The 22,364-nt window shown below is 42.1% G+C and overlaps 1 protein-coding gene across 3 annotated transcripts in view; it reads left to right on the top strand.

Annotated features, from left to right (window-relative positions):
- Positions 1-15,642: 15,642 nt before the first annotated feature.
- The window catches only part of PHKA2 (phosphorylase kinase regulatory subunit alpha 2), an 88,639-nt gene continuing 81,917 nt past the window's right edge, over positions 15,643-22,364 (top strand). For all 3 annotated transcript variants that reach the window (XM_072137946.1, XM_072137945.1, XM_072137948.1), the window contains exons 1-2: positions 15,643-15,796; positions 16,946-17,112. In XM_072137946.1, coding sequence (XP_071994047.1) covers positions 17,035-17,112 — 78 coding nt within the window. In that variant the 5' untranslated portion in view covers positions 15,643-15,796; positions 16,946-17,034. The remainder of the gene's footprint in view (positions 15,797-16,945; positions 17,113-22,364) is intronic.

Here is a 22,364-nt window from a genome sequence, read left to right as displayed (position 1 = left end):
AAAGGATTATTTGTTGCATATTTTAGGGGTGTTACATTTCTTTTGTGTTGTTCAAAGTGTTGGTATCATTTGAATGGTGTTTGTCTTTTTGCCCATACCAGTAGGTTTTGCAATTTATGTATAGGCTGTTCTCTGACACGCCGGACATATGCTGGCGGTGTGACTCCACAAGAGGCTCGCTTCCACATGTCTTCTGTATGTACCCACGCATACAGTCTTTTCGGCAGGAGGTACAGTCAATTCTCCACAATGTTATAGAGGTAGATGCCCCGCTCTCCCCTATATTCTACTTGCTGAATGTCTCACCCCAACCCATGGCTAAGGTAGCCACCAAAATGAACCTACATATCCTCACGGCTGCAAGATGTTTGATCTCACAGTTCTGGAAGAGGAAACCCCTCCATCCCGACTAGACGTCCTCAAAAGGGTGCAGGAGATTCAGAGTATGGAATCTCTGACGGCCTCCTTGAACAACCAAATCCCACTATTTAATAAAACCTGGGCGCTGTGGGATCGCTTCTGGGCGGAGGAGCTGTGGAGTGAAGGAGAGTATACCCCTGTGTTCCTTTCCTTGTGATTTATGTTGTCCTTGTAGGTGTGTGTAAACGTTTTAATGCATATTCCTGTTTCCAAATGTCTCCTTTGGTTAATTTTGTATGACTAGGCGACACTTCACACCCAACCTGTGTCTTTTGTTCGTATACCCGAATTGGCTGAAATGTAGAACTTTTTCAGCCAATTATGAATGTTCCATCTGTGATAGACATATGGTATCTCCGGATGCAATGGCAAGGTCATGTTTGAGAAGTCTTGTTCTATTAATGGAAAACTTTAATGATAAAGTTATATTGGTTAATGCTGCTCATGTAATGGAATAGCTTTAACGCTAAAGTCATGCTGGAAATTTCTGTTATATTTCTGGAAAACTATATTGTTAAATACATGCAATATATTATGCAAACATAATTTTTGTTATGTTGTTGAAAATTTTTAAATAAAAATACAAAAGTCAGCCAAAACCGGTGTATCTTACGTATGCTACGGCTATGGCTTGGGGGAGAATACTAGAGAACCGCCAGAATTGGTGAGTGGTCCAATATACTTTGGGGTAAGTGGGTGCCACATACATAGTCTCAAAGAAATCGTAAGAAAAACAGAGGACGGTGCCATGGGTAAAAACAGTGTAGATAAATAAAGGAACATAACCCAGATTACATAGAAATACTTAAAAAACATTTTCCAGGCTTCGTTCAAACCAGTAGGAACAAGGTAATGCAATTTGTAAATCCAAAACACTTCACATTGTTGTAAGGTTTTATAACGTTGTAGTGTGGATGGTGAAATGTATTCGATAGGGGTAATTGAGAATTCCCTATAATTGCAACTATGATGTGTAGCTGCGTGTCTGGACACACTATGCAGGGGGTAGCCTTTCTCAATGTTATTTCTGTGTTTATTTAATCTTTCTCCAAGAGGGCAGATGGTACGACCAACATACTGTAGTTTGGATGAACACTTAATCAAATAAATCACATAGTTGAAGCCACGATTCATGAAAGTTTTCATATTATAAGCTTCTTGGGTGATATTCGACGAAAATGTAGTTTTCCTGTGCTGGATAGATTCACAGCACTTGCACCGAATACGCCCACATCTAAAGCTACCCACTGTGTTTCGAAGAAAAGAGAGTGGCACAGGGCGTTTTCTATTTTTTAGGCGACTGCGCGCTAGAATATTTCTAAGGGTTCTAATCTTCTAAACGTGAGGTTAGGTATATCCAGAATTATTTTGTTTTGGTATGGGTCGTGTTTGAGAACACTCCAATGTTTGCGTAGAATTTTCCTGATGGTAGTGCTATCTCTAGAAAAGGTGGAAATGAAGTTGAGATCATGTTGAGAATTGTGAGTATCAGCTTTTTGTGTAGCAACAATGGGTTTGTTAGCTGGCTCTAAGCAAGTGGCCTGGTCTAGTAGACCTACTCTTGTAGAGGCACTCTTAACGAGGGTTTTTGGGTATACCTTTGCCCTAAAACTATTAGTAAGGATTTTCTCTGCTCAATATAATCCGAAGCGTCTGTGCACTTACGCTTACTCTTTTATATTGGCCATACGGTACATTAAGAAGCTTTTTCTTAAAATGGCCGTTCGTGAAATCCAGGTAGCTTTTGCTATCCACCTTCTTAAAATATGTCCTTGTCTTAATTACACCTTCTTTAGTCTGGAACACCACTACATCAAGGAACTCCATGTTGCTTGTAGAAAATATTACTGGTGAAACCTAGACCCCACTTATTGGTGTTCAGAACTTGGACAAATTTGGTGTTTTCTTCAGCCGTACTGTCCCAGTCAAAAAAGATATTGTCAATATAGCGCTTATAAAAAATGCAATTTTTAAACAGATGGTGTTTATAAGTATGCAGTTCCTCAAATAATCCTACATAGAGGTTAGCAAAACTTGGGGCAAATTTACTTCCCATTGCCGGACCTCTACGCTGGAGATAAATATGATCAAGGAAAGAAAAATAATTATATTCCAATATAAATTGTATGGATCTGAGGAAGAATGTTTTCTGGGATGTTGATAGGTTCTTGTCTCTGTCGAGAAAATAGGAAATGGCACTGATACCTTGTATATGAGGTATATTTGTATATAAAGATGTGATATCTAAGGTGATAAATAGATAGCTGTCTAAACATGGGACTTCAAGTATTGCCCTTATTAGATCAGATGTGTCCAGAATAAAAGAGGGTAATTTTTTGACAAAAGGTTGCAAAAACAGATCAACATAGTGGGAAAGGTTGGTGGTGAGTGAGTTAATACCTGAAATGATAGGTCTCCCAGGGGGGTTGGTGGTACACTTATGAACTTCAGGGAGATAATAGAAGAGGGCGGTAGCCTGCTCTTCAATCTTTAGGTACAAATGTTCTATTTTGTTTGGCACCCCTAAGGTAAATCCTTCATCTAGTAGTAAATAGAGAGCTTTCTTATAAGGAACAGTGGGATATGATTCTAGTCTAGTGTAGCATTTTTTAGCTGATAAAAGCCTTAATGATTCTTTAATGTAGTCGTCTCTGTCCAGAACAACGACTCCCCCACCCTTGTCAGCCGGTTGGATAACTATGTTTTCATTGGATGCTAAATTCTTTAATGCACTTCACTCCTTATACGTAAGGTTATTTTTGGATGTTGATGAGTGGGGTACGGATTTACTGTGAGTTTTGGCAAGAAGTTTTTCAAAGTCCGTAGCAACTAAAGTATAGAATGTATCAATAAGATTGCCTTTATGGTAAGTAGGTTTAGCACCCCCCTATAGAGCCCCTTCATTTTGTTCTCTCTGATTTACCTCCACATACATAGTGAGAGTGCGTTCCTACTCGGAGAGTGGCATGTAAATTCTATAACGTTTGGATGACGATTCCACCATAAATCACACCATCCTATTTCATCAAGGAGGGTGGAAAGCAGGAAGGAACCAGCAGCTGGGGGTACCGTTCCCGGCCCAAAATTTATGAAACTGGGATGGCATGCATGGCATTGAAGTCACCCATACATAAGAGAGTTACATAAGGGTAAGAGGCAGCGAAACCAACAGCTTCATAAAGAACATGAAGTGAGGAGGATGGAGGAACGTATATATCCAACATAACTAGTGGTTTACTGTTGATCCAAGCATGTATGGAAATATATCTACCCTTCTTTCCTGACCGTCCCCAATTCCCATCATACTAAGCGATGGACGAGTATAGAGACTCCTCTGAAGTGTGATGTATGGGTAGAGTGCTCTGCCCAATGTATCCAGAGCTTGCTCAATAGGTGTGTGGTCTGAGGGGTGAGGTGAGTTTCCTGAAAACAGATCAGGTGTGGGGAGTGGCGTCTGGCAATTGTGAACATCATATTGCGCCACCTAATGTACCCCATCCCCCTCATATTCCAGGATAACGTATTCAATGACATCTCTCGAGCTTGTACATTGCAGCAGCAAGAAAAAACTTAACAACTAAAGAGGCTCGGGTGAGTGGAGAGCTGAATAGCCTGGTGGTAAACTTTAGGCTACAAAAAACGTGGCAATTCAACGGGGTTAGTCTGTACTGGGTGGTGTTGGAGCAGACTATTGCTGCAGTAGACTGGGTTCAATATTATCTTATAGATCAGACAATGTATTAGCTTACGATAACAATACGTTATAAGAGTGTACTCGGCAGCGACTATAATCAGGCCACCATAAACCATGTTATCAAATTACCCTGTTGCACCGATCACACCGAATTCAGGAGGAAATGGGATCTGTCTTCATATATTACTTGTAGGCGAGCCGGAAAAGTCATGCTATATTGGATGTTTATCTCACGTAGCTGCTTTTAAATCCCATGAAGGCTGGTCTCGATCTCTGAAGCACTGCCAAGAAATCAAGGAAGATAGAGACGTTAGAGTTCTGAAAATGGATAGTACCCTTGCGTCTTGCCACCTGCAGCAGAGTGTAACGATCCTTGATGCTAACCAGACGTACCAGCATAGGCCTCGGCCTAGATCCTGGAGGGCGAGGGTGCGCAGGGACCCTGTGACCTTGCTCAATGACATATAATGGAGACAGTAGGGCTTCTTATAGTACCTACTTCAGCCAGGATTCCATGAATGCAACAGGATCCTTGCCCTCGGCACGTTCTGGCAGGATCCTTAAATTAGTACCGTGTAGCCAATTTGCCGTGTCTTCTGCCTTTTGCATCCATTGGGGAGCCGCACTTTCCAGATCTAAGCTCCAGCCAGGTATTGGTGCGGAGGAGTCCTCTATTTGGGAGATGCAGGTTTCTGTCTCAGTCACATACAAAACTGGGAGTGCACAACTGATTAATTTTTACCTGGTCCGCACGCCAAGACATATCATACTATAAACCATTGCGACATGGCGATATACCTTTTATTATACTCTTGGACCTAGCGAGACCTACCCTACTGTTGCCTAAGGCACTCAGACCCCTCCTACAGCTGGATATACCCTACAGTAGAAGATGGTAAAAGTGCATCCATCCGCTGTCTGTGGGACTTACCTAAATTCTTGAGCATTTTGAGCTTCCGATGGTGGCCTTGCCTGACTGACTACATCCCCTTTCTCTCCTGTTGGCTACTCCAAAGAAGTTGTGGAATAAGATTCCTCCAAAACAACAAAGGGAGCCCAAATGGCTGAAAAGTTAAGGACCGATTGGTTCTCCTTAATTCCTGCTCTGGATTCCTGTCACTGTTTAGCACTGTTCTATACAGAAGTTGGTGGCTGGCGCTGTCATTTGTAATTTGCCATAATCCTGTGGTTTTTTGCTATTTTTTATCTATTGGGTTCTAAAGGACCATGACATCAACCTTGGTTTGTTGCTATTTGAGCTGGCAATACTTTTGGCCATCACTGTACATATCTTTTTCTAAATATAGACCATTCAATTTTATTTAGGGCACCAGTCGTATCTTTTGTATATAATGGTAAAGATTCCACCATAGGTCTCAGAAACCAATCAGTTAATCGACAGACTGTCTTCTCCAGAGACTTTGGGTAGACCAGGAGGGTTTTGTTTGAAGCCTTTTGTTTAACATGCAGTTTTAGGTTGGTTTCACATTGGCGGTATATTGATGACCTCTTCATGATTTCAGGGTGATAAAGAAGAACTGGATGCCTTTTTTGAATTGTTAAATAGAAATAAATTGAAGATCAAATTGATGTACAAATATGGTCGTGAGAAAATTGAGTTTCTGGATGTCACTTTTGGTGTGGACACTAATGGATTGGTTGTTACTGATCTATTTAGGAAGAAAACATCTACAAATGCACTTTTACATGCTGCATCATCCCATCCAGCAAAATTGGTGAACATCAGCCCAATCAGCCAACTCCAGCGAATTAGAAGAATGTGATAAGTGAGGCAACTTTTGAATGCCAGGCGAGAGAACTGATGAACAGGTTACTTAAAAGAGGCTAAGATCACAAGGAGATTCAGAAAAGATACAAGAGGGCAAAGAAATTCAAGAAACAAGTCCTACTGAGACTCAGAATGAGGCTGTAACAGATATTGGGATCAACATTGGGATATATTAAGATGAGATCGTACTTTGGCAATGTATCTGCCACCACAACCTTCAAATACGTTCAGGCGATCCCCTAATATACGGAACAAATTGGTAAGGAGTTACTATCATGGCCAAACTTTTACATTGGTGTTAGGCACTAATGTATGTAACACCAATAAGTTTTTTGGCTCTACAGGAAATATTTCCAAAACACACATCATATCATTTGTACAACAAAAGGAGTTATATATCATGCCACTTGCCCTTGAGGTTTAATTTATATTGAATTGACAATTCAGGAAAATGTAAAGTAAGGAAACATGTGCTGGGGATAGAGGCAGCAGAGGATGAGACAGATTTCTCCAAACTGTAGACAATTCCGAAGCATTTTAAAAATCCACCACAATTGTGATGCAAGAGGTTTTCAGGTGAGATGGATTCATAGGGTCTTGGAGGATGCTTAGGGGAGGAGATTTGAGTAAGGTATTGTCCCCGTGAGAAGTGATGAATTGTTAAATCTACAATATAGTGAATACAAAGCAATTAAATGAAAACTTTAATTTTATTCCATTTGTAAATTAAACTTATGTTTAGCAGGTTAGAGTGTGCTTGGATCTTTGGGCTATATTTTTTTTAATTAATCTGTTGTTTCATTTTGATGTAAAATTTACTTTTTAATTGGGTATACATTTATGTTTTCCCTTTTTTTTCATTTTATCTTCTTTGCTTTATATTTTTTGTCTTTTTTGTTCATTTTTCTCTTTGATTCTTTAACTCCTTAACGCTCTGCGCCGTAGCTCTACGGCGCAGAGGTATAAGGAGTGTATGAAGAGGGCTCACGGGCTGAGTCCTCTTCATACAAAGGTGGGGGTTTTTGCAAAATGCATAAAACCCCCACCGCTAATAACCGCGGTCGGTGCTTGCACCGATCGCGGCTATTAACCCCCTAAACGCCGCCTGCAAAGTCGCAGGCGGCGTTTAAAAGACGGCGGCGCGTGGGCGCCGCCATCTTTTTTTTGATCGCCACGCCCCCGAACGTCATCGGGGGGTGGCGATCAGTTGCCATGGTAGCCTCGTGTCTTCTCTTGACACGAGGCTATCTGGCAGCTGCATATTCGTTACAATGAGCCAGTGGCTCATTGTAATGAATGTGCTGCAAAAATGCCATATATTGCAATACAGAAGTATTGCAGTATATGGTAGCAGCGATCTGACCATCTAGGGTTAATGTACCCTAGATGGTCTAAAAGATAGTGAAAAAAAAAAGAAAAAAAAAAGTTTAAAAAATAAAAAAAATTAATAAAATATTAAAAGTTCAAATCACCCCCCTTTCCCTAGAACGGATATAAAACATAACAAACAGTAAAAATCACAGACATATTAGGTATCGCCGCGTCCCAAAATGCCCGATCTATCAAAATATAAAAACGGTTACGGCCGGCGGTGACCTCCGAGGCGGGAAATGGCGCCCAAATGTCCGAAATGCGACTTTTACACCTTTTTACATAACATAAAAAATGAAATAAAAAATGATCAAAATGTCGCACAGACCTCAAAACGGTAGCAATGAAAACGTCGCCTCATTTCGCAAAAAATGACCCCTCACACATTTCCGTGCGCCAAAGTATGAAAAAGTTATTAGCGTCAGAAGATGGCAAAAAATTTTTTTTCTTTTTTGTACACATTCGTTTAATTTTTGAAAATGTATTAAAACACAATAAAACCTGTATAAATTTGGTATCACCGCGATCGCACCGAACCAAAGAATAAAGTAGGCGTGTTATTTGGAGCGAAGAGTGAAAGTCGTAAAAACTGAGCCCACAAGAACGTGACGCACGTGCGTTTTTTTTTCAATTTTTCCACATTTGGAATTTTTTTTCAGCTTCGCAGTACACGGCATGTTAAAATAAATAACATTACGGGAAAGTAAAATTTGTTACGCACAAAATAAGCCCTCACACAGGTCTGTACACGGAAAAATGAAAAAGTTATGGATTTTTGAAGTTGGAGAGCGAGAAATGAGGCGAAAAACCCTGCGTCCTTAAGGGGTTAAGGGGCGAACATTGGTCAATGCATAGTGGAGGAGACAGCATCCAGATTCATCACACTCTGGATCCAAGAAGAGGATTTATTTCTATTACATTCATAACAGACGGGGGCCTATTTTCATCACACATTACCATTATGGTTATATGGTTGAATGAATATAAATATATTATAATATTTTAAAACCAGTGTATTATTTTAATGCTTAGGATTTATGGGACTCTTAATGTGTTATTCTTACTTTATTAATCCCCTACCAGGCGCTTGGAGGGGGCTCACAGGCTGACTGCAGCAAACACTTACCAGTAACACCCGCGAACAGTGATGACACTAATCTGTTGCTATGACAGCCTCGGGTCACAAAAAGACTAGAGGCGGTCTCTTTTTCCACTATGTATTACACTGTGTGATTTGCACATTGTAATACATAATGGGGGTCATTTATTAAGGGCCCGATTCGCGTTTTCCCGACGTGTTACCCGAATATTTCCGTTTTGCGCCGCTTGTACTTAAATTGCCCCGGGATTTTGGCGCACGCGATCGGATTGTGGCGCATCGGCGCTGGCATGCGCGCGACGGAAATCGGGGGGCGTGGCCGAACGAAAACCCGACGTATTCGGAAAAACCGCCGCATTTAAAAACCGAAAATGTGTCGCATAAGGACCGCTTACCTTCACCTGGTCCAGCTCGGTGCATTCCGGCGCGATGAGTTTACTTTCAGCGCAGCAGCGCCACCTGGTGGACGGCGGAAGAACTACCTTATTAAATCCCGGCCGGACCCGAATCCAGAGCGGAGAAGCCGCCGCTGGAACGCGAATGGACCGGGTAAGTAAATTTGCCCCAATGTGTCAAATCCCCATTGTATGCTTTTTAGGATTGTTTGCACTTCTGCAATGATGCATATTTAACTATATGACGCATATTTAACATATTTTTCTATGTAGTATATATATATATATATATATATATTTTTTTTTTTTTAAATATAATCTGTATCTATTACAGCTTTTCAGAGTGGGTCTCACATGTTTCATTCTTGATTATCTTATAAAATTCTTTCACTTATAGTGTATCTTTAGAGGTATATACATTAAACCTTTTGCTTTCCCTTTACAATATAAGTACAATTGCAGTCATCCTATGTTGGAAATATCTATAAGGTTCTCTTTGTGTACAGAACCCGCTCTCCCCTGCTCCCTGTATTCCCGTGGTGATGTTTCGGGATCTCCTAGTGACTGTTATGTGACTGCTGGGCAATGCATTTAACCCCTTATCACTGACACTAGTTTTCAGCTCAATGACCAGACTCGATTTTTCAAATCTCACATGTCTCACAATAATTTGAGAATGTTTTCTCGTGACACATTGTACTTCATGTTACTTTAAAGTGATAAGTTTTGCGTTTCGTTCTGAAAGAACCCAACTACCCAAAAAGGTGATAATTAACATTTACGGAATGTCTTCTTTATGTTGGGATTATATTTTATGCGTCCTGTCATTTATCTAAGATGTTATGAGGTGCAGAACTTTTGGTGCGATTTTTCTCATTTTCATGAAAAGCGCCAAAACTCACATTTTGAGGGACAACTTCAACTTGGGGACAACAACTTTAAAAGGCCTAAATAATAGTAAAACCCCATAAATTACCCCACTATTGAAACTTCACCCCTTAATGTATGTAAAACAACTATTAAGTCTATTAACCCTTTAAGTGTTTCACATGGGTTAAAACAATATGGACCTGCGATTTAGAAACTTTTGAATTTTTTTGGAAAATAAATTAATTTAGGCCAAAACTGACAGTTTCATAATAAATTAAATGATGGAACGCTCTGCAACGTTTGATGCCCAATTTCTCCCCAGTGTAGCGATCCCCCATATTTGGTGGTAAATAGAATAAAATGAAAGCGGCGCCATTCACAGCAGATTTGTATTGTCACATTGTACGACCTATAAATTTAAATTTTTTTTTGTTAATGTGAACATATGAGGGATTATTATTTACGGGATGAGATACAATGTATAGATAAATCATTTTGGGGGTCTATAGCTTATTCATAAGATTTTATTAACTATTTCAAGGGGGACACAAACAAAATAATCAATTTTTATTTTGGATTTTTAGCACTTTTTTCCCCCCCGCTCACCGTAACGTAAAAATAATATTATATCTTTATTATCTGGTTCACTACGATTGCGGTGATACCTCATTTATATAGTTTTTCTTATCTTTGCTCAATTTTACTGAGCAAAACCAATATTGGAGAAAATCGCATTGTTTTTACTATCGACAACTTTTCAGGGGCATAACTTCTGTATTTTTCTGTTGCCAGATCTGGTTGAGGGCTTATTTTTTGCGAAAAGAGTTGTTTTATTCAGTCCTATCATATTACGGAACGTAACTTTTTTTGATCACTTTTTAGAACATTTTTTGTGATGGTGTTTGATGAAATATTGTATATTACGGGAAGTTTTTCGTGTTTTTTTTACATCGTTCACGGAGCGGGTTCAATATTGATTTAGATTTATTGTACAGATTTATACGGACGCGGTGATACCAAATATGTACTTTTTTGTGTTTTATATACTTTATTTGCATTATATGCGTAACTGGGGAGCTTATGGGACTTTTATTTCATTTATTTAATTATTATTATAAAATCATTAAATCTTTTTTTTTTTTACTTATTTTACATTTTCCATCCTTTGGCTTGAACAACCGATCACTTGTTCAAGCCTTTACAATGCAAAACACTTGTATTGCAGTGTATAGTGTAAGTAACAGAGCATGCTGAGCATGTTTGATCAGGGTGCGATCAGGGTTTGGTCAGTGAAAAACTGACATTTTGCATCAGAGTGCAATCAGTTTTCAGAGTTTGTTCAGTGCCTTTTTCATGCGCTTTTTCAATGCTCAGGACTGAGCTCTATCCTTTCTATGGCAATTGCTGCGTGAAAAACGCATAGCACTTGCAAGTGTCTCAGAGTGCGATGCGTTTTTGATGCATCTCCATAGATTTGTATGGTGTGTTTTTCACGCGCATGACTTGCAAAAGTAGAGCATGCTGAGATTTAAATGCGCGTTAAAAAAAATGCACGTGTGCGCGTGAAAAAATATGCAAGTCTGAAAAGACCCATTGATTACAATGGGTCAGAGTGCAATGCAAGTTCTGCGCGCCAAAAGCATGCGCAGAAAACGTGCATAAAAGACGCTAGTGTGAAAGGAGCCTTATTTACAGCTGGGTCCTGCCAGTAGGTGGAACCCGGCGTGAAGGAGAGCCGGGAGCCTCGGGGCACTCGCCCGGGGCAGCGACAGGACGGATCGGATCCCCCGGGAAGCTCAACAGGAGTTTTTCCGATCCCGGGTCTGGGCTGTGATATCACAGCCCGACACTGGCACCAGCGAGATCCGGTGTCCCGAAATCTTCTTCTTACACACCGCCGTAGAAAGGCGTCGCGTCAAAAGAAGTAGCTCTTCTTTAAGAAGAAGTCTAAGTGATGTGGTGTTGCTCTTTGCCATTGTTCCGTGATCCACTATTACTTGGTAATGTATTTCCCTCTGCCTTAGGTATATCTTTGTTATGCTTTGTTGAAGATGGATTATTATTTTAGGGTTACAGCCTTAAATGGAATTGAGGCTAGAATAAATTTATGTGCACTGCTTGTGCTATTAATCTATTTTGAGACTTGTGGGGTATTGAGCCTGCTTGCTCTTCTGTCTGATATGTACCTACTTTTCTTATTACCTTTGATAAGATTAGGTGCCTAATATGAGGGGATTGGTTCTCTTATTCACCTTTTTTTGAGCCTAGGTGCTCATTATAGGGCATTTTGCTGTAGGTGTTTATAGCTTACCACTCTGTTTAATGTACAGGCAGTCCCTGGGTTACATACAGGATAGGTTCTGGAGGTTTGTTTTAAAGTTGTATTTGTATGTAAGTCGGAACTGCATATTTAATAATTGTAGCTCAAGGCAAATTTTTTTGGTCTGTGATGATTGGATTTTAAAAATATTGAATTGTCATAAGAACCAGGATTAACAATAAAGCTTCATTGCAGACACCTCTAATAACTGTTATAACTGTATATTATAGCCTGGGACTAAAGTACAACAATTACCAACATCCAGAGGTCGGTTTGTAACGAGGGGTCGTCTGTAAGTCGGGTGTTCTTAAGTAGGGGGCCGCCTGTACTTTAGATTGACTGCAAGTGTGACACTGAAATTCTGCCACCAGATGGCGACATTGAACCACCTCAGAATTTTGTCTACGGATCATATGAATATATAGATATAGATAGCTCTCCTTGGCATCTACTGATGTATCATTGCTCTTATGTATTGTAGCTCTTGACTTGATTCTATGTACACTACACATTACATGCTTTGACCTATAGCTCATGTATGTAATTGTTCCCTTGAATCACATACCTATAATTGCAAAACTGTATATACTTTTACCGTTTTGCCAAAATGTTACACAATTGCATTGTGTTGAATTTACTATCTTGTTCCAATAAAAAATACACTTTAACATTTAAGGCAGTGCTTGAGCTTCAATTGAGATGAATTTAGAAGGATCGGGTTGGGGTACCACCTGCTTATTAGATGTACGGTCACACACTTTTTAACAACCTACAGAAAAGGTCAGACTAGGATTCTTCTTGGGGTAAGGGCACCCTTGTTTTGGCACCTTCTTATGTAGGCAGGAATGACTAGCAGGCACATAGCAAAATTAATTCTCGTGCAGCACTTGCCGGTCTGCCCGGCATAATCTTCAGCTTTCCTGTGACAGTTTTTGGCGCATGTAACAGTATAGTCCATTTGACTGGTCAGGGAATCCCTGCCATGGTGTTCCTTGGTCCATGCTCCCATACACCCACTTATTATTGATCCCTTACGGGAAATTATGTTGTACATAGTCTCCGCATACTGTTACAAACACATGTAGTACAAACATATGCTACAAAAAACATTACGATATTTATCAACATAGTTAGTGAAAATTTAGTGTTACTATACTAGTTTACCCTTGTGTGCTCACTTACATGTAACTAATTACTTGATACATGACATACTACTGGGGTTAGTGTAACTGGGTCAATGGTGCGTGGCTCAATTCAAATCAGGGCCATGTGGGGGGGCCAGGGGAAGTTCAGCGGGACCTACATCCCGGAGACTGGATCATGTGATGTGTGCTGCCAGGTTCCGGCGCTCTATCGCACCTGACCAGCTCCCTGATATTACCCAGCGTTGCCCACATGCATCAGCGCTCTGTCCAGGTGGACTGTCCGGGCCTGTGGTTGATTGTGACCAGGGTAGCTCTGCCACATGGGTGGTTGCTTATGATGGAGTAGTGTAGGCAATGGACAGCACCGAACTGCCACCCAAGCAGCTCAAAACGGCTGATGGTGATGAGGCCCGGTCCCTTCCATTGGCAGAGAAGAGTTGGCTACACACAGGGAGGTAGTCGGTCGGCATGCTGCAGCCCGCACAGGAGCTACCCAGTACAGGGGATACCTAGGCATGCAGCATAGGGCAGATCTCAGCTTGCCGTAACAGGGCCGCATAGGTGCTCCTTAATCCGGTGGAGTGGCGGGCAGGCCACACGCTACAGCCTGTTCTCCCGCTGGGGGCATGGTAGTATGTACACCTGTATCTTTGGTGATAAAGCAGACACATGCCCCCTCTACTGGATCCCCTCTCTGATGGTGGGAGGCTTGGCGCTTGCGGCCCGATTGCTCTTGTGCAGCTTGCTCTCTCCTTGACACATCCATAACTGGTGGACATCAGGGGTGGACACCAAGACTGAGGGTGATCCGTGGTCCATGCGCCAGGGAAACCAGACACTGCCATGTGCCACGGCCTGGGCATCCAAGCCGCTAGGTGTTGCTGGTCCTTGCTGGCGATGCCTCTCCTGTGCTGGTGGATGTCGGCATCAATGGGACTGCTCGATGCATTTGCGGACCCGACCGGTCGTGCAGGCTTAGCACTGTTTCAGGACACCGTTGTCAGCGATGTGGACCTTTGCTGCTTTGTGTTCACTCTAATGGAATGGGTGAGTGCAGGCAAGCAAATGGAGGGAAAACAGTGGAGACATAGGGGGGACCACAGGAGGGAAACGGGTAGAAGGTGAAAAAAGCCAGAGAAGGAGTACAGGCAGCTGCCTACCACGGCGCCATCTTGGAAGGATCTTGGAGAAATTGTGTAAAAGTTACATTTTGGACATTTCGGGCCTATTTTTCGTTATGAGGTTCACCGCAGGCAAAAACCATTTATATATTTTGATAGGACAGACATTTTGAGTCGTGGTGATACCTAAAATGTTTGTGATTTTTACTGTTTATTACATTTTAATATCAGTTCTAGGGAAAGGGTGGAGATTTCTATTTTTAGGTTTTTTACATTTTTATGTACTATTTTTTAGACCCTCTAAGGTACATTAACCCTGGCTCATCGTAACGAAATTGCATATGCCATGCAACCTCGGGTCTGACGAAGAACCGAGGCTGTCATGGCAACCGATCGCTTCTCCTCAATCAGAACAAAAATGGCGGCACACTTCTTTTAAAAGCCGCCAGCGTCATTGGCCGGGTTAACACTCCAGATCAGTGCTAGTACCAACCGTGGGGATCAGTAGTGGGTGTGTGCTGCAATATGCAGCACATACCACCTTTGTATGACGTGAGCCCTCTTCATAAAGCTCCCTGCAGTTCAGTGCCACAAATGTACGAAGCAGAGCGTGAAGGGGTTAAAGGATTGCGTTTTAAAAACGCAAACACTACCGAACAATAAGAAAATGCATGTGGTTTCAACGCGTTTGAAACCTCTACAAACGTTACGTGTCACCAGCCTAATCACAACGATAGAGGCCTCACTGACAGGGACAGGCCTAAGACATGAAGACGCTTTTCTCCTTTTCCAAGGAAATTTGCTTTGTCCGAAGAATTAAAAATGTTCCACAAAATTGGGAAAACTCAAAAATCGGACTTTCATCGTTATCTTCCTCAGGCCATTGGTTCTCTGACCCCATAGTTCGCTGTTGAAAAGTTAAAAACGGCATTAAAATATGTTATATATCTGCCACTAAAAACATCCCTGACTTTGTGTGTAATCATTGGGCAGCGACATTGATGAAAATCTGAAGTGTTTTCCTCTCAGTGTGTGAAAGCGCCACATGAGAAGGATTTATAGCACACATTCTATTCCAAGCTGTTCTGCAGCAGCTCCAGCACCCTCCCCGTACTAGCCTGTGCTGTAGGGCGTCTGCTAGGAGAGATAATGTAACTCGCTGCTGCACCCCCGCCACCATGACACGCTCTACAATAATGGAGGTCAGGTCACTTCTCTGTAACAAGGTCCTGGCAGGAGCCCCTCCCTGCACACAGTCCTGATAGGATCCGGCCTTCTATTCTCCGCTTTGTGCTATTGACCTTTCAGGACCTGAACTAGCGTCATCCTCAGTGACAGAGCGACTCTGCTGCCCCCGTGTGTCCAGTAGGCTAAGTGCAGCTGGACGTCTCAATCATTAGAGGACTCTCTGCTGCCCTCTAACGTCTAGTGCTGGGCTCACAGGATCTGCAGCTCAGGATCTCCAGTACACAATGCACAGGCAGAAGCAGCCATTGACAGCTCAGCACCAGGAAGAGGCACCGATCGCTGCTCTTCTCTGTGGATAACGGGGATCCTGCTGTGCCATGACAGGTGATGTGTAACTGTGTGTGTTGTATGCATGGGGTGCGACAGGAAAGCTGGGTGCTGCTGGGGGTGACAGCAGGTTATAGCCTGATATACAAGGGATCTGCTCTGTGCAGGACTCACATACATATTACAGTGAAACCTCTCCAGAAGACCACCCCTTTGAGGAGACCCTTTCCCTAAATGACCATTTTTTAAGTGATTATTTTTGATCTATTATACTATAATGCTGCCCCCCTATGAGAAGACCAGCCCTTTAATAAGACTTTTTAATTTTCTGTGCAAAATATGAGGGTCTGCTCAAAAAGGTTTCACTGTACATGGCTGTAGTACCATGGAGTATGGCTGTAGTACCATGGAGTTGGCTGTAGTACTATCAAGGAGTATGGCTGTAATATCATTGAGTATGGTTGTAGTATCAGTGAGTATGGCTGTAGTATCAGGGAGTATGGCTGTAGTATCATGGAGTATGGCTGTAGTACTATCAGGGAGTATGGCTGTAGTACTATCAGGGAATATGTATGTAGTACTATCATGGAGTATGGCTGTAGTACTATCATGGAGTATGGCTGTAGTATCATGGAGTATAGCTGTAGTATCATGGAGTATGGCTGTAGTACTATCATGGAGTATGGCTGTAGTATCATGGAGTATGGCTGTAGTATCATGGAGTATGGCTGTAGTATCAGGAAGTATGGCTGTAGTAATATCAGGGAGTATGGCTGTAGTATCATGGAGTATGGCTGTAGTACTATCAGGGAGTATGGCTGTAGTACCAGGGAGTATGGCTTTAGTACTATCAGGGAATATGGCTGTAGTACCAGGGAGTATGGCTGTAGTACTATCATGGAATATGGCTGTAGTACTATCATGGAGTATGGCTGTAGTATAATGGAGTATGGCTGTAGTACTATCAGGGAGTATGACTGTAATACTATCAGGGAGTATGGCTGTAATACTGTCAGGGACTATGGCTGTAGTACCATGGAGTATTGCTGTAGTACTATCAGGGAGTATGGCTGTAGTACTATCATGAAGTATGGCACGTATGGTCGGCTGCTTTCTATGAATAACCTTGCATGTTTTGCTGGGTGACAGTGCACATCCCCCTGATAATCCAGGCCTCACTGACAGCTCTGTTTATTTTGGAACAAGGTCACCAGCTGCCACCCCTGGTCGCTGAATGAATGGGAAGAGGACACAGGGCCTAGTACAGCGGAGCCTCTGCAGAGCTGCCTGGCACCATGAGAAGCAGGAGTAACTCCGGGGTCAGGCTGGATGGCTATGCCAGGCTTGTACAGCAGACCATCCTGTGCAACCAGGTAAAGAGATCGCTTTGTGCAATGTATAGATGGTCACAGAACTTACATTTGAGATTTGCATTTGTCATTTTGGATATAAAAACTTTGTGCCCAGTATTTGCTTGGCAGCTATTGACCACTTTTATCACGCTTAGCTAAATGCTGTACTGTTCTGCTCAGCGACTAACCAATGGATATGTACAGTGGTCTGTGTTCTCTCATAAAGTCACAATGATATGTCAGCCCAGTGTTATTACATAGGGCTCAAGTCCTGAGTGCCCAATGCTTGGGGGGAGGTAAAGAGTAGTACCCCAAACCTTGTAATGATGCAGGACTTCACCTCTATATAACTTGTAGTTATTCTCATAGTCTGAATATAAGCAAGTGCCTTATTTTTATCATGCCCAGGCTTCTCCTACCCTTTTGGGTTACCTAAAATAGGATGGAATATGTGACAGATTTGTTTACACCCAGATTCAGTTTCTGATTTTGGCACCTTATCCGTTACTCACCTTCCCTCAATCCATTTCCATAGATCCACAAAGCCTCTCTATGCTGTTGACTTTGGGTTTTCTGGTATCATGATCATGGCGCTTGCTGGCAGATCATTCAGTATGTGTGCGAGCCAAGAAAATGAAAGGTTATGTAAGGACATGAATGCTGAAAATGAGGCCCTACCCGCAGATCATGCAGTGAGCCATGAACTGATAGTCTTATGACAACAGTGCTATATAAAGGACAGATGTGTATTATATATAAAGAATCTAATAGAATATAAAGGATTTATGGGTTGTTACAGTTTATAGACGTAATTACTAAATATGTAAATTGTAATTCAAGTCCTGCTAGTACATAATATGTCATCTACATTTATAGAAACAATCAGTATGTTTTTCATTGGGAGTATTATGGTCATTCATGTTATTATGTTTATGCTCTAATTGGAAATCCAAGATCAATGGTACACAATGGTGCTAGGAACATAACCTGGAGATCTGAGGGTAAACAGTACAATTTGGCATCACATAAATCGATAGGACACAGAGTAACAAGATAAAACAATAACATTTTGTCACTACTGCAGTAATTTCTTATCCGTCTTACATCATGGATTTAGTTTGTTAAAAAGGCTACTCTTCTTTTGTAATTTTAATGGCATGTTGATAGTTTAGCTCATTATATTTTTTAAAAATGTAAATAAAAGAAAAAAGTCTGCAAAAGCATTGAGGTCCAAAAATGGGATGGACACAAAGGGATTAAAGGATATTCCCATGAAGACAGATTCTTAACTATACTCAGGATAACAAAATTACACATTCTCTTATTTACTGTTATTAACAAAAATACAGGATTTTGCAGATATAATTACAACCTGTCTCTATCAGTCCTGATGTATACAGTATGGTTGTCTCTGGATACGACCGTAAATCTTCTGACTATGGTCAGATTCTGGTCTGCACATTGCATTGCTCTCTGCCTCATGCCCCTCCCCCAGCAGCAGTGTGCAGGGACTTACTCTACAAGCTACAAACAGATACGTTCTGAATGTGTTAGGTAAGGTAGTAGAGCTGAGATTGTCATTGTGTTTTATGTGCATCTCATGGATCTCGGACCGTCTCTCATCGCTGATCAGTCTCATCTCTCTTTTTTGTGTCAGATGCTAGTAGACTGTTCAGAAGCTAAATAAATGTGTGCAAAAACCCTGTCCCCTGAAACTCTAAGCACATTGCCAGCACACAGCATCTCATAGCACAGAGGAATCATGAAGCATCTGCTTAGAGAGTCCCCACCCACACTCTGGGATTTTACACTGTCTATCACTGAGTTATAGAAGCTAAACAGCAATAAAGTGGAGTAAAATTAAGTGAGGGGTTAAAAATTATCTTTGTTGTGTAAAGATCACTAGAGGACTAAAATTTGAGAACTTTCTTTCATGGAAAAACCCCTTTGCCTATAATATATGAACCAGATTAAATTAGTCCATTCCTTATAGGGAACCTCTTTGCATATCCCAAGAAAGACCTGAGTCTTCCCTGTGGAACATAACCTCTGTTTCCAAAACACACAGTTATATATTATCAGCCTATATTGTGTTCACATCTATTTATCTGTAGCTGCTTTTCACCCTCTGATTATTTCTGTAACAACATTTCACAATGTTTGTTCTGTAAATATTTTGCTTTTCTTATCTTATGCTGATTATAAATGATTTGTGCGGGATTTTATGTTTTTTTTACTGGAGTAAAATTAAAAGTTGTCCACTTTCAACAAACAATTGATATTGTTTTTATGACTTTTCTAATACAGGCAGTCTCTGGGTTACGTACAAGATAGGTTATTTAGCTTTATTCTTAAAGGGCATCTACCACCAGGATGAAGGACTGTATGCAAATGAGCCTGAGGGGCTCCAGGCTCCATAGGTGTTAATGATGCCTGGAGTCCCTCAGGTTCATTTGCATACAGTCTTTCATCCTGGTGGTAGATGTCCTTTAAGTTGACTTTGTATGTAAGTCGGAACTGTATATTTTATAATTGTAACTGCAGACAAAAAAGTTTTTTGTCCCAGTGCCAATTGGATTTTCAACATTTTTTGTTGTCATTGCGACAAGCATAATCATTAAAACCTTATTAACACCTTAGCGCTCCGCGCCGTAGCTGTACTGCGCAGCTTCCGACGATTAGCGCTCAGCGCAGTACAGCTACGGCGCGAGCGCATAGGATTTTAGAATTGTCACCACGTCTCGCGACGTGGTGACATCGGGACGAGAATTGGGTGACAGAGGCAGGAGGAGTTCCTGTCTCCGTCACCCGACCAATCAAATCGGTCCCGCCCGCCGATCGCCGTGATTGGCCAGTCAAACCTGACTGGCCAATTACAGCGATTTTGGGCTGAAAAACGTGGTTTTAGCCCCTTCCTCTTCCTCCAGCGGCACCATTTTGGTTTGGTATCGCTGGAGAGAGGAAAGAGCGTTACTGTGTGCACCAAAATACACTTTTACACTATAAATAGTGTTCTGATCCTTATCTGATCCCTATTGTTCCCTACAAATTCCCATCCTATCTGTTTTTTCCTGTGTCCTGTGTGTTCCCTGTGTGATCGCCTTGTGTGATCCCACGTGTCTTCCGTTTTTCCCTGTCTTGTCCTTCTGAACCCAAACGCACTTTTCAGTGCGCTGTGTTAGCGTTGTTCTGCACTGGACGCACTTTTCAGTGCGCCGTGTGAATAGCGCTGCACAGAATCTTTAGCAGTCTTAGCGGTAGTTAGTTTGTCTTAGGGCAAGCTAGGTGCATTTGTAGCGCCTTTTTGCGCGGTGCACATAGGTTTTTTTTCGGTGCCTGGTAATATTTTTTTTCAGAGCGCCGTAGGTGTACCCGTACGTAGCTACTTTTTGTGTGTGCCATCTGTGCGGCTTGTCCGTGTGGTTTGGTGTGCATTCTCTTTTTTTGTGTGTGCTATCTGTGCGGCTTGTCCGTGTAGTTTAGTGCGCATTATTTTTTTTGTGTGCTATCTGTGCGGCTTGTCCGTGTAGTTTAGTGCGCATTATTTTTTGTGTGCCATCTGTGCGGCTTGTCCGTGTAGTTTAGTGCGCATTATTTTTTGTGTGCCATCTGTGCGGCTGGTCCGTGTGGTTTGGTGTGCATTCTCTTTTTTTTTTTGTGTGCTATCTGTGCGGCTTGTCCGTGTAGTTTAGTGCACATTATTTTTTTTGTGTGCTATCTGTGCGGCTTGTCCGTGTAGTTTAGTGCGCATTATTTTTTGTGTGCCATCTGTGCGGCTTGTCCGTGTGGTTTGGTGTGCATTCTCTTTTTTTTTTTGTGTGCTATCTGTGCGGCTTGTCCGTGTAGTTTAGTGCACATTATTTTTTGTGTGCCATCTGTGCGGCTTGTCCGTGTGGTTTGGTGTGCATTCTCTTTTTTTTTTTGTGTGCTATCTGTGCGGCTTGTCCGTGTAGTTTAGTGCACATTATTTTTTTTGTGTGCTATCTGTGCGGCTTGTCCGTGTAGTTTAGTGCGCATTATTTTTTGTGTGCCATCTGTGCGGCTTGTCCGTGTGGTTTGGTGTGCATTCTCTTTTTTTTTTTGTGTGCTATCTGTGCGGCTTGTCCGTGTAGTTTAGTGCACATTATTTTTTTTGTGTGCTATCTGTGCGGCTTGTCCGTGTAGTTTAGTGCGCATTATTTTTTGTGTGCCATCTGTGCGGCTTGTCCGTGTGGTTTGGTGTGCATTCTCTTTTTTTTTTTGTGTGCTATCTGTGCGGCTTGTCCGTGTAGTTTAGTGCACATTATTTTTTGTGTGTGCCATCTGTGCGGCTTGTCCGTGTAGTTTGGTGTGCATTATATTTTTTTTTTTTTGTGTGCCTGCTAGACGGTTTATCCGTGTAGTTTGGTGCACATTATCTAATTTTTCTAGTTCTCTATTTTTTTTGTGTGCAATGTCTCAGAAGACGTACACCGTGTTGGAGGCATATAACATGCTTGCCTCTGACACCGAGTCAGCTAGTGGGGATGATGGTCCCTTTTACTTATCATCATCCTCCTGCTCATCTTCTAGTGACCTGGAAGGACCCCCAAGAAGGCGCCGTAGGGTTCCAGGGACTTCTGCAGGAGAAGTGCCTGGGACTTCTGCAGGAGAAGTGCCTGGGACTTCTGCAGGAGAAGTGCCTGGGACTTCTGCAGGAGAGGTGCCTGGGACTTCTGCAGGAGAAGTTTCTGGGACTTCTGCAGGAGAAGCGTCTGGGGCTTCCACTGACCCCACATGGGTAGCCCCAGATAATTATACCCCTCAGGTCCCTGACTTTACGGGCCATCCTGGAATTAACTTTGACACGACAGGGCTCAGAGCTGTGGACTTTTTTAAGTTTTTTTTTGATGAGGCGCTGCTGAATATTATTATATTTCAGACAAATCTCTACGCTGCACAACATATTGCCCAAAACCCCACGTCCTTTTATGCACAACCCTACAGGTGGACCCCTGTCACTGCAGCAGAGATGCACAAGTATTGGGGCATAATACTCCTTATGGGGATAGTAAAGAAGCCTTCAATCAGGGACTACTGGAGCACAGACATACTGTACCACACCCCCATGTTCCGCATGGCAATGAGCAGGATGCGCTTTGAAGCCATCCATAAGTTTTTGCACTACACTGACAACACACAGTGCCCACCCAGAGGTGACCCCAGTTATGATCGGTTATTTAAGGTCAGGCCCATATTAGATCATTTTAGTGCCAAGTTTGCCCAGGCATATACTCCCGCCAAACATGTGAGCA

The sequence above is a fragment of the Engystomops pustulosus genome, chromosome 2, assembly GCF_040894005.1.
Source record: "Engystomops pustulosus chromosome 2, aEngPut4.maternal, whole genome shotgun sequence".
NCBI lineage: Eukaryota > Metazoa > Chordata > Amphibia > Anura > Leptodactylidae > Engystomops > Engystomops pustulosus.
This window is presented reverse-complemented; position numbering and strand designations above follow the sequence as displayed.